This window comes from Clytia hemisphaerica, unplaced genomic scaffold (assembly GCF_902728285.1).
Source record: "Clytia hemisphaerica strain Z4C2 unplaced genomic scaffold, Clytia hemisphaerica genome assembly, whole genome shotgun sequence".
Lineage (NCBI taxonomy): Eukaryota > Metazoa > Cnidaria > Hydrozoa > Leptothecata > Clytiidae > Clytia > Clytia hemisphaerica.
Window position 1 is genome coordinate 346,079 of NW_027104580.1, and position 12,178 is coordinate 358,256.

General features: G+C 34.6%; 1 protein-coding gene across 1 annotated transcript; it reads right to left on the reverse strand.

Annotated features, from left to right (window-relative positions):
* Nucleotides 1-1,036: 1,036 nt before the first annotated feature.
* LOC136823537 (uncharacterized) lies at nucleotides 1,037-3,442 on the reverse strand. Its single transcript, XM_067079723.1, has 3 exons — nucleotides 2,734-3,442; nucleotides 2,096-2,407; nucleotides 1,037-1,262 (listed from the first exon to the last, which is right to left on the reverse strand). The coding sequence occupies exons 1-3, from the start codon at nucleotides 3,416-3,418 to the stop codon at nucleotides 1,057-1,059; spliced, it is 1,203 nt and encodes a 400-aa protein (XP_066935824.1). The 5' UTR covers nucleotides 3,419-3,442; the 3' UTR covers nucleotides 1,037-1,056.
* Between the last annotated feature and the right edge of the window lie 8,736 nt (nucleotides 3,443-12,178).

Here is a 12,178-nt window from a genome sequence, read left to right on the forward strand (position 1 = left end):
ATTCTATTGTAATACTCCCGAAACAATCCCACAATGCATCGCTTTTTTAGAAAAATCAAAAACTCCGATTAGATCTATTATACTGTAATTTGTAATCAGCAGATTTATGAAAGGTTCAGGCAATATCTCACTTCAATACAATTACCTTCGCAAATTTTGAAAAATCTTGAGAAGTGTTAACAGATCATGGTCAAGTTTTTAAATGTTTTTTCTACATACTTAAAATAAACCTGGCATGTGTAACTGAGACGATTGGCAATGTCGTAAACGAGAATTTAGCTAAATTTGAGTAAATTTGGGCGAAAATTGACCCTTACGGTGCATTTTCTTGAATGGTTGTGGCCATTTTAACGCAAAAAATGGGCAGATTTACAAATTTTACACCCTTAGAGTTTACTTTTTCTCATCTTTGCTCATTTCTACACTTTGATCGCACTTTGGAAGCTTGGAAAAAGGCCAACACGTACGGTTGGTCTTTAACCTTGAGGGCCCCCTCTACCTCCCGGGATAAGCACTACTAGGTCAAAAACATTGATTAGGCCCATGTTCAATGCTTTTCATTGACTCGTCAAATATAAATTGTTGACAAAGAATGTTTTACATCGACTGCCAATCAATTTTTTTGAAAACTAAAAGAATATATTGACCGTCAATATTAACAGTCAATTTTTTGACAGCTGGCAACAAAATAATTGACAGTAAATACAAAACATTGACTGTAAAACAAAATATTGACAGTCATTGTAAATAATATTTCTAGTCATTAATTTCTATATTTGACAGTCAATGAAAAACTGTGACGGTCAATAAAACTTGCTGTAAGGCCTCATCAATGCTTTTTGGCCTAGTAGTGATAGTTCCTCAAAAGAAATGGAACAAGAGTCCAGTGCTCCCAAAGAAGAAAGAGATCACTGGCAGATTTAAGACAATAGAGCAAGTACGTTGGAAACATGCGAAGGAGTGCAATGCTCGTTTATTGACAATGAAATTACAATTACAAATCTCTTCCCCTGATAAGTTCGACAGGGTCTAAAACCGCCTATGGAGATAACCTTCTCAAAAGAAATGGAACAAGAGTCCAGTACTCCCAAAAAAGAAAGAGAACCATGCTAAAGTTGACGTGAAAGTGATTCTTCCAATTTTGAAACATACGGGAGATGCAGCACAATACGAAACAAATAACTGCAGTTCTTTTCGTTCTTTGAAAATATGTCCTTCATGCCAGTCAGCACTGATGGTGTTGTTGATTCGAGATGGAATGGCTGAAATAAAATTTGGAGAAAATATTTTAAGAAACTAAAACTAATTTCACTTTTCCGACCCGGCGAAAGCGGGGAGATTGGGGAGACTTCAACCTCACCAATTTTGAGCAAATGAGATTTTTTTCTCAAATTTCTAGCAAATTTCATCTCATTTTGAGCCTTCAGCCTCCTCACTTTTAAAGTTGTTCCACCGAGCCTGCTTTTTAACAGCTCCAGTATAAGACTGAGCTACACAACATCTCAGCTGGAAGGGGATAGACAAACAACCTCCAGATTTCCAAATTAGGTTGGGTTGAGATGATTTCTAAATTCATGGGAGATCACGCCCTGATTTTTAGGTGTTGGTTACTATGCTTTATAACTATCAATAAACATCTAGAATATCTAGCGCCAAATAGTTCACTATACCGGGTGGTCCAAAAAAAGTTTCCATAAATTTTGACGTAGAGCGGTAATCGTTGTAGAGGACTGACATTAAAGGTTTTAACATCGACTTTTATAAGAACAAGCTATATAAGAACATAAGGCATCGATGACCAAAATGCTAAGAACAAGTTAAGAACATTTTAAGGCTCAGTGGAATCTAAAACACCCAATTTCTTAGTAAGTTGCACAGAAATACTCACAAAATGATGAAAATAAGAACATGTTAAGAACATTTTAAGTCTCAGTGGAATCTAAAACACCCAATTTCTGAACAGAAATACTCACAAAATGATTAAAACAAAAACATGTTAAGGACATTTTTAGACTTTTAAAAACTCAAAAAGTTAAGAATCCCAGAGCTCCAAAAATTTTGGATGTTCTTATAAAAAAACGTGTATAACACTCACCTGCACAAGCTGTTGTTATGTAAGCTGCACATATGCATGGATAAACAAAGGAGAAAACATTAATGGCAAAAAAGGTTCCAAAATAGATCTTCTTGTCTGTCTCAGAATGACCCAATTTGTGTAAAGCCACCACAACAAAGCCTATGATTACAGTAATGCCGTAGAGGAGCCAATGTAATAGAAACCAGAAGGAAAAAGCATTTGTAGTTTCAGTGACAATGGCACGTAATTCTTTATGTATTGTTATAACGCTGTCGATTGATCCACCATTGAGACTTTTGATTCTGCGAAAAGTGTCTGATGCAAAAGTACCTTAAAATGTAGACAGAAAAGATATGAATTAATGGCATTATCAATATTATGAAAGTAATTCAGCCTAATTATAAATTGCGAGTAAACACTTGGAGGGACAAATTTGCTTGATTAGATTTCTTTTCAATGAGTTGGTCACAAGAAAACCTGATAGCAGAGAGACTTTCTTTTTCTTAATTAAATATATCACTCAGATTCTGCATTCTGCAAAGACAAGTTGGAGAAATAAATACCGAGTTAGGAAATGCTAAATAAAAGTTGAAACTTGTTAGGGGAAGGCATGAAAGTCTTGAAAAATGATTCTTTAAGATCTCTTAACAGCTTACCGATTGCAAATGCTGAGCAGGAAAATGCAAACATGGAAACTGTTGCCACCCATTGTGCTAAATACTCCGTTGTCTCGCTGAAATATTTGATTAAATTTACCAATGTTGAATGGTGATTAATCTCTGACCCATGTATGTAAACATAAATCAAAATATATCCAACAAAAATACATGAGAAAAACAACCAAGTAAACAGAATGATACGAGCTTTTGTATTTCCCATATCTCTCAATGCAGCATAAGGAGTGATTGAATTGCTGCTTGGTTTATACATAATCATTAAGCAGATATACATAAAAGTATATGAAAATGCTGTACCAAAAGCTGACGTAAGAAATGATGCATTTTCTAACTTCTGATTTGTTGTTATATCAGAGGTATTCTTGTTCTCAACAAAATTTAAATGTCCAGAATTACGAGCTATCTCGTAAACAACTTGATACCAACAAATGCATAGAATAGTACAACTGTATATTTTAGTGAAGATGCTCTTGTGACGGTTGAATCCAGCAGACCAGAATAAAAAACGTAGAATATAAGAAAGTGTGTGTTTAACACAGCCCCAATAATTGGCTTGTGTGTGAATTCTGCTTTTACGGCAGTTCTCTTGTGGTGTTGATGGTGATCCAATTAATGGCAAAGATTCGTTCGAATCTAGAGATGAGGTGTCATACCAACGAGACATTTTCTTCTCTAGACATTATATTTCATCTCTAGAACAAATTGTAAAGAATTGGGCAACCTTCAAGATTAAATTTTCCAAAAAGAGAGTTGGGGAACTGCATACCTTCAGAACAGATATTTTGAAGAATAGGGATGTAAAGGGTGCAGGTGATGCCAAAATTCTAGCATACAGAGTCCACTCAGGTAATTATATAATTATATATAATTCTATATAATGCAATCAAACTGAAAGAATATATTCACTCCAGGCTCCACTACACAAACTGCTGGAGAATACTTTACGACCGTTCTCTTTTTCTCTCTTCCAGCTCTCTTCCTTTCTTTTTTCTTTTCTCGTCCCCCCTTTTTGTTCATTTTCAGGGCTTTTTATAACTTTCCTCGATTCGGGTTATTTCGTAACGTAGCGTCGTTAGGACCCGGACGGAAGTTATTTATCTTTAACTGCGTGACTATTAAACTGTTATTAACTGTTATTAATTGTTATTAACTGTTATTAACAGTCGTTAGTGTCCGTGCGGATGTATAAGCCCCTAAATGAGTTCGTTGTGAAGGTGATTTAAAAATCTATAATGTTTTTTTATATAGGTAGATGTTACTTGCTTAATGTCTCATAATTTCCTTCATCTACACAATAAAAGCAATATTATTTTTCAGTCAAAGATTCGAAAATTTCTTTGGTTTAATTTCTAGTCTAGTTTCTTTTCTTTAAAGTTGATGTAAAGTAGTACAATGTGTACTTAGCTCGAGGCTAATCAATATGAGCTTTTAACTAGAACTACAAACATATAAGAAACTGAAGTGACCTTTTCCAAATCTAAATGACTTCGCCAGCTATTATTTTTTTTAATTTTAGCCGCGATTGTAAATGGCATTACATCATCAACAGCCAATCAGATTCCTAGAATATCTCTATCTACTCGACTTGATATTTCATGTGAAAAAAGTAGAGCAATTACGAGTAATACCCTCTAATTAGCTACCACCGTTTATTAAAAATGAAACATAAAAAAAGAAATATTTATTTCCAAATTATACGCTTTTTTCTATTTTTTATTTTATTTTTCTAAACATTTGAATCAAACCAATCTAACAATCTGTCAAGAAATAACGGGGGGTACTAAGGTTGGCCGATGAGGGGTATGTGCGAATGAGACCTCCAAAAACCAACCCTTAGAGAGTAACTGATTTTTGCTGAAAAGGTGACCCTAGGGAGACTCTCCAGGGGATTAAGGCGGGGTCAAAAGGCTTGCAACATTACAAATCATTTTCAGAAGCTCATTTTGGGCTCAAACGAAGCGTATAACTAAGTAGAATAAGATTCAGTCTAGGCAGATGTTTTTTTATTTTGATATTTTGCGTAATTCGCAAAAATCCTCAAATTTGCGCTATTTTGATGACGTCACATAAATTGAAATTCCAATAACTTTTGATAGAATCATCAAAATAATTTCAAATTTTCACAAAAGATGCATATTTTTCATACTTTTCAGCCAAAAAACTGAAATCCTTGAAAAATGCTGACGTCATCACGATTTAAAAAAAAAATTTAAATTAGACTGGATCTTACTTTATTTAGTTATACGCTTCGTTTGAGCCTAAAATGAGCTTATGAAAATGATTTGTAATGTTGCAAGAATTTTGACCTCCTAGAGCCCTCCTTATTCCCCTGGAGCTTTTTTGAAAAATGTTCTTCGATTTTTGAAAAATTCCCTACCCTTACCTTAGAGAATCTTTTTTACAATTTTTTCACTTTAAATCAAAAACATTTCTTAGCCATCGTGAATTTTCCAATCCTTGGAGAGACTGATTCAAATTTTTCTGATTTTTGAGACCCTTAGAGAGACTTTGAAAGGTGAAAAAACAGCCTGTACATTTTTGCCTAAGTATCATCTTCCCCCTAGAACCAATAGATATGAAAAGTTAAAAATTCTAAGCAGAAACATAAGAACAGCAATCGCAAAAATACAAAAAACTACATATGGGGAAAGGCCACATTTTTAGTACACTGTCCCTTCCGTTACATTTTTAACTTTCTCTGTTTATATTTTGAAATGCACGGTAAAGTTGGTAAATACTTTTTTTTTAATTTGAGTTTTATGGTGTGGTGCCTCTTTAAATTCCTCACCTCCATGATAATTTTCCATTGCTGCAATATGCTATACCATCATAAAGGAGCACTTTTAGGCCATTTTTAATGCTTTTACCCTTTTGTTACGTCTATACTTTTATTGACAGAAGTGACTCAGAAATTGGGACAGGAAACTCAGTCTCGCGAGAAAAAATACTAAAAAACACAGGGAAACACAGAAAAAATAAATAAAATACTGTATTGAACAACTAGAAATGAAATTTTACCTTATTTAAAAACTTTTATTTAATTTTAACGGTAAGCAACGTCAGACATGCTTCAAAGTTGATTGATTGATTATGAATAGAGCGTACTTCGTCATTGAACTTATAGAACTTTGTTATTCATATTTATACTCGGGTGAGTTAGGGCGTGTCTAGATTTTTAAAAATCACAAATCCCGAATCCGCGACCAATAGCACCCATTCTCACGGACTCACTTATGGATTTTTAGATATCCTATACCATAAGGTTTCAGGACCTGGTTGTTACGTAATTAAATATTAACCTAAATATTAATTATTAAAGAAAGTGTGAATCGTAAATTAGCTCTAACTCTATAAGTACATGTCGAATCTTTGTCAAATTTGAACCAAAGATGCATCTTAATTGTGCCAAACCCTTCAATGAAAATTTTTTTGAAAATTTTGATAACGTCAGCAAAAAATGAAAAAAATCGAAAAATGCTATTTTTTCCTGACAACATCAAATTTTTCCAAAAATTTTTTTCTCAAAAAGTTACATTTCAGTTAGATGCATCTTTGGTTCAAATTTGGGAAAGATTGGACATGTATTCTTAATATTATAGCGTTTATACGATTCATGACGTCATCAAATTCGATCATGACGTCATGATTACAATTTCTTTAATTATAGATTTTTGGGGTGATATTTAATTACGTAACAACCCGGTTCATAAACTTCAAGGTATAGAGGTACTTTAGAGCCCTAAGTGGATCTCTGAATCTGGCTGCTATTGGTAGCGAAAACTTAGGGTAAACTGTTAGGTTTTTTAGACTTGCCCTAAGTCACTCGAGTACTTTCAAAATATAATTTTTGTTCAATTTTTATATTTCAGTTCTAACATATCCAGACAGTGTCAATCGAACAACTTCAAACAAAAATTGCAATTGAACCAATCGAACGTAATCGAACGTGATCGAATAATTGGGATTCGATTGTCGAACGTAATCAAATCTCAATCGAACGTCTGATTCCTGGGTAATATTCGATTGTGTTCGATTGCGTTCAAGTAAGGTTAGATTGGTTCGATTGATAGTTGACTATGTTCGATTGGTTCGATTGATTGTCAATTACATTGGATTAATCTTCGATTTCTTTCAATTACGATTATGTTCGATGAGTTTGATTGCGATTAAATTAAATTGGATCACTCTGTTAGAGCTTTTTAGCGTGGGCAGCCGAGTGCTTGAAGTACACCATACCAAAGCGAAAATCTAATACAATTGAATCAATCGAACGGAATCGAATACAATCAAACGTAATGGAAGCAATCGAACAGCAAATCCTGGGTAATATTCAATTACGATTTGATTGCGTTCGACAATCGAATTGCAATTATTCGATTGCGTTCAATTGCATTCGATTGATTCGGCGCTCGATCTGTTCGATTGACACCGTCTGGACATATGTACATCTTAGTATTATGTTCCATTAAATGAATAGACCTTTTTTCAAAGAGGACGTCCAGTTGAATAATTATGTAGTCCAGCCATAAAAACAATGATAGAGCCATGCATAATTACTGTATCATGCATATTGTAATAATTATGCATGGTTTTATCATTGTTTTTCTGCTGGACTACATAATTATTCAACAGGGCGGCCTCTTTGAAAAAAAGGTCTATACACTTGACAGTGGTTACAAACACAGCTACCGCCCATGACATTCCTTTGTCATCTCTGACTCTGATAATACGTTCCACCAATGAAAAACACATGCACAAAGTCAAAACAACAAAAAGATAAAACAACATACAATATATTATAGCTGTAAATATCGTAGCTTTATACCTATTAGTTATTATGATACCGTGAGTGGTCTTAAATCCGACAGCCCTGCCTAAATCCGATGGGGTCTTTCAAAGATACAAACTAAAATAAAAACAAACTTTTTGCTGTGACGCAATGAAGATACCAAAGTGTCGACTAAACTGAGAGATTTGATTCACCGAACCAATTGAACCAAAACATTAATTGCTTCTTATACAAAACATAATTCTTTATTACAAAATTGTTAACGTTTTAAACACAAGCAACGGATTCAAAATAATAGAGGTAATTATTTTAACAACTCGCACTTTTTTTTATCACATTAATGGACATCTTGACATTTTAGTCATCTTGTTAGATGTTTTGTTTCAAGAGTTCTTGCAATATAGTTTATTGTTCAACTTGGAGAGGGAATGTTTGTAAACAAAGAATTTTTTTTCATTGCAGTTATTTGGGGGGTCGGATTTAGGAAAGGCTGTCGGATTTAGGACCACTCACGGTACAATATCATCATGATTTTTCCTAAGGAAATTAGAATTAAGTTTTTAGAAGGTGAGACATTACCTGAATGGGTAATAAATAATAAAAGTCAAGATGTTTAAAGAAACGTTTTAAAATAAAATAAACCCCAAAACCTTAAACCTTCTAACATCAAGATTGAGCAAGATATCAACACAGCAAAAATTAATTGATTTGATATGACTGATAATATGGATCTTGTATAAACAAGTACACAAATAGATTACTTACAATGTCACATCAATTGCTATTGGTAACTTCAAAAAAAAATTGGAATCAAATGTCAAATGTCACGTTGGGTGATTGATGATTAGATTGTTTTCTTCCAGCAGAAAATTCATTGGATGCTGTGGTGGACCTTTGTTTGTGTTGTGGACTTTGATCTTTTATAGACTGGCTTACATGCTCGGAATTTAACATTTTCTACATCTAGATCGGCCCTTAACAATGTATTTTGCAGAACGCCAAAATGGTAGAAAACCACGCGAGAAAAAAAAAACTAAAATCGAAAGTACCTAAATTTTGATTGATTGTTCTACTTATAAACCACAATTCAGGTTTCAGGTTTAAATTGTCACCTGATCGTGCCTGGTATAAGAGTTTAAAACAATATAACCTGGTATCAGTAAAGTTCTTGATTCCTTCATTTCTTCACAGTTTCCATCACAGTAGTAGCCAAGATTTTAAGCTAATAGTATGATGATTGACGATAAACTTGAATGGACAGCAGGGCAGGTAAATTATGTTTTAGGAAAAGTTAATGAAGCCTCTGGTATGTTAAGAAAGGTAAGCTATTTGGTTTCGAACTCTACCAACCGTGTTTTATATTTCAGCTTCATTCAATCACAAATTCAGTATGGATTGTCTTCATGGGGGTCACCTTCAACGAAGGGAACAGCTCCCTATATCTAATATAATCGAAAAAATAATACATAATATTTAAATAAACATAATCCTGATGGAATTGATGACTTTAAACCTCTAAATCTAAACAAACTATATATCATGCAATGTTGTAAACTCATTTACTCGTATGTCAACAATAAAACACTCCCAACCTCATTACATTGCTTATTTAATCGTCCAGACCACATGCATGGGACTAGACACGCAGACAATTATGGTCTCTTTAATCCAGACCCGATCAGTCGAACTAATCGAACCTAATCAAACACTCACAATTTTTGATAAAACTCGAGTTCGATTAGTTCGATGAGTCGTCAGGTGATTAGTTTGATTAGTTCTATTAATTTCGATTAGTTCGATTGGTTTACTACAGATTAGTTCGATCAGTTCGGCAACTTGACCAGTTAGCAGCTTGGTAAAACCCGTGTGTTTTCATCATGAGAAATATCTCGCAAGTCATCGATGACGTAAGCAATTAACAAAAGAAAAAAAAGAAAGATCAAAGAGATTTTTTTTAACTAAGATTTAAGATACCTTCGCCAATCTTGGGAATCTCCATTTTTCGATATTTTATTAGCGCTTTTCGTGAAGATTACTCTCATATAAATCTTATCACCACCAGGATTGGCGAAGTTTGTGAAGTTGAAGCACACGAAGAATTGACTTTTTCAATCATCTGCGGTGGATCTCAAGTTATCTGAAATTGGAATCGTCTAAAACACGATGTGTAATGAATTGTAACGAACGATGATTGTTGATTTTAAAGTCGTTAAAAGTGCGAAGTAATTATCTTGGGAATAAACGAACTGAAAATCAATTAAAACAATGTAACTATAAAGTTACAGAATTATGTCAATTATGAACGACAGGTGAGACTTTTATTTATGGCTTTTTTTCGCCAATACCATGACATGGTTTTTGGCTAATTTTACGAAAAGAAACACACCCCTGTCTCACATGTCCCTCATATCTGTTAAAGAGTTTTTATGAATACGGGCGAAGAGTGGGGAAACGGTACATCATATTATCTCAGTGACGCTTATTACCACCGGGACAAGGGGTGAAACTTTCCACCTCTTAGCGAGTTTAGTTCGATTTTCCTTTGAGTTCAAGCTGCAAAAATATCTTGTTTCGATGTTTTTCCATTCGATGTAATTTTTACTTAAAAAATGACGTGAGAATTTTGGTACGGTTTTCCTTTTAACTACCTTAAATTTCCATTTGATGAGATAGGGATATGAAGGCCAAGTAGAAATAAAGAGCATTGCGAAATGGGAATTTTCATCGGGTAAAATTATGACAGGCTCGGAGATGCTTCGGTCGAGGTCTTGAAAAGGCTGAAAGATGCTTATAACGTTACTAACGGTGTATTTTACCTTTTTTATAGTCCACCTGGATTTCAAAACTTCACCGAGACAGGGATGTATAAATCTTACATTTTACTTTAAGGAGACGGGGGTGTATAAATGTTAATTTTTATTCCCAGTTTTACAGATGTTTTTTTCTGTCTATAAACTTTCGCGAATGGCCCTTTTAAAAGAATTTTCAAAAAATGCTGTGGCAAAGGAATTTGTCCGCGCGGTCATACTTTCGATTTCTGGATGCGGAACATACAAAATTTAGAATACGGGCATTGTGAGATAACGATGTTTCAGAACCCTGATCTTGCCACTCCATGCTCATTACTAGGTCTCTAGTGGTCTAGATTGGATGAATCACAACAATTCTTCTCTCGTGCTATTTTCTTTTTTTCTTTTTCATTTCAGTCATTTTTATTTTTTATGGGAACACAATTGCAATATCATTTATCCAGATGACACGTGTATTTTCCACATTTCCACTGTCGTAATATCATAATGATACACATTCATTGGCGAAGGCAAGAATCTGGAAACCTTCCGGAGAATACCTGTGTCAGAGATCCGGTGGAGCCCTGCAAAAGCATCCCCATTGTAAACTTCGAGCTGGAATATAGATTTTCTATCCCAATCGGGACAATACGATTAGATAGAAATTTTCATCCACACTGAATAAGCAAAAAGCTCCACCAGGGCGGCATTGAGACAGTGTTGCGTGTGGTGAGATGATGTATTTCGTAACGTATATTATTTTATGAATTGTTAAATTTAATAAAAAAGGTGGTTCTTATTTTCTTCTTCACGACTCTCAAGCAGCACGCTCTCCCTGAACAGCTCATAATGGTAACAATATTTGCCTGACACGTTCTAGCTCATTTGCACAGGGTAGGGAAAAACCCAGGGGGTACTTAGGCAGTTGGAAGTACGGTATATGCCACCCTTAAGAGTACCTTTTTTTTGGGTCGGAAAATTCACAAAATTTTCCTTTGCTTTCTCCTTTTTAGTCTCGTTAAGGGTCCGAGGGTCGAATGTCGGGCGGCACCCCCCTCGTCAGATCGCAACCCTAGGATCCTCTCCCCGGGGGAAAACCCGTTGCAAATGCACAACCCGTGCAAATGCCCAAGGATTTGTCTGACTGCCAAATATAGTCCATCTAAAATCATTCCATAAGTCATTTATGACATTAAGTTTTTCGAATATAGTTGCCTGGTATTCAATTTTTATAGCTTAAAAAGTCACTCACGCATTAAATATAATGTGCCGTTTTTAATTCTCCTTTGGGAAAACGAAAGCCAGTTACGATTGATTCGTTTTTTTATACTACTTAATTGACAAGGAATTTACGATGTTCTCTACCGTTTTGACTTTCTCGACGTCACAACTATGTGTAAGTACTTTCGTTTACATAATGAAAACACACGGGTTTTACCAAGCTGGTTAGTTCGATTAGTGCGTTAAGTTAAACTAGCGACTAGTTCGATTAGTTCGATAACTTGACAATTCATTCAGTGAAGTCAAGTTTGAAGATATTCTTTATTAGAAAAACAGTTAAAAGCAGTCAAAACGCAATTTACCTTACCTCCTGAGTTTGTCTTTGTTATGCTAAAATATAACAAACCTTTGTCCTGCTGTCTAATTACAAAAACCTCCAATCACTACTTCTCCGCCATCTTGTTTCACTTTAAATGCCGTGTTTTAAAATTCCTTAGCTACATTATATGTACGGAAAAGGTTTTCTCCAGGTTTTTTCAATCCCGGGATTAAACTACGAGGGCGGTTCCGCCCACTTATTTTTATTTTGGCGTTAAGCGCCCCGGGATACTTCACAATAAAAGAG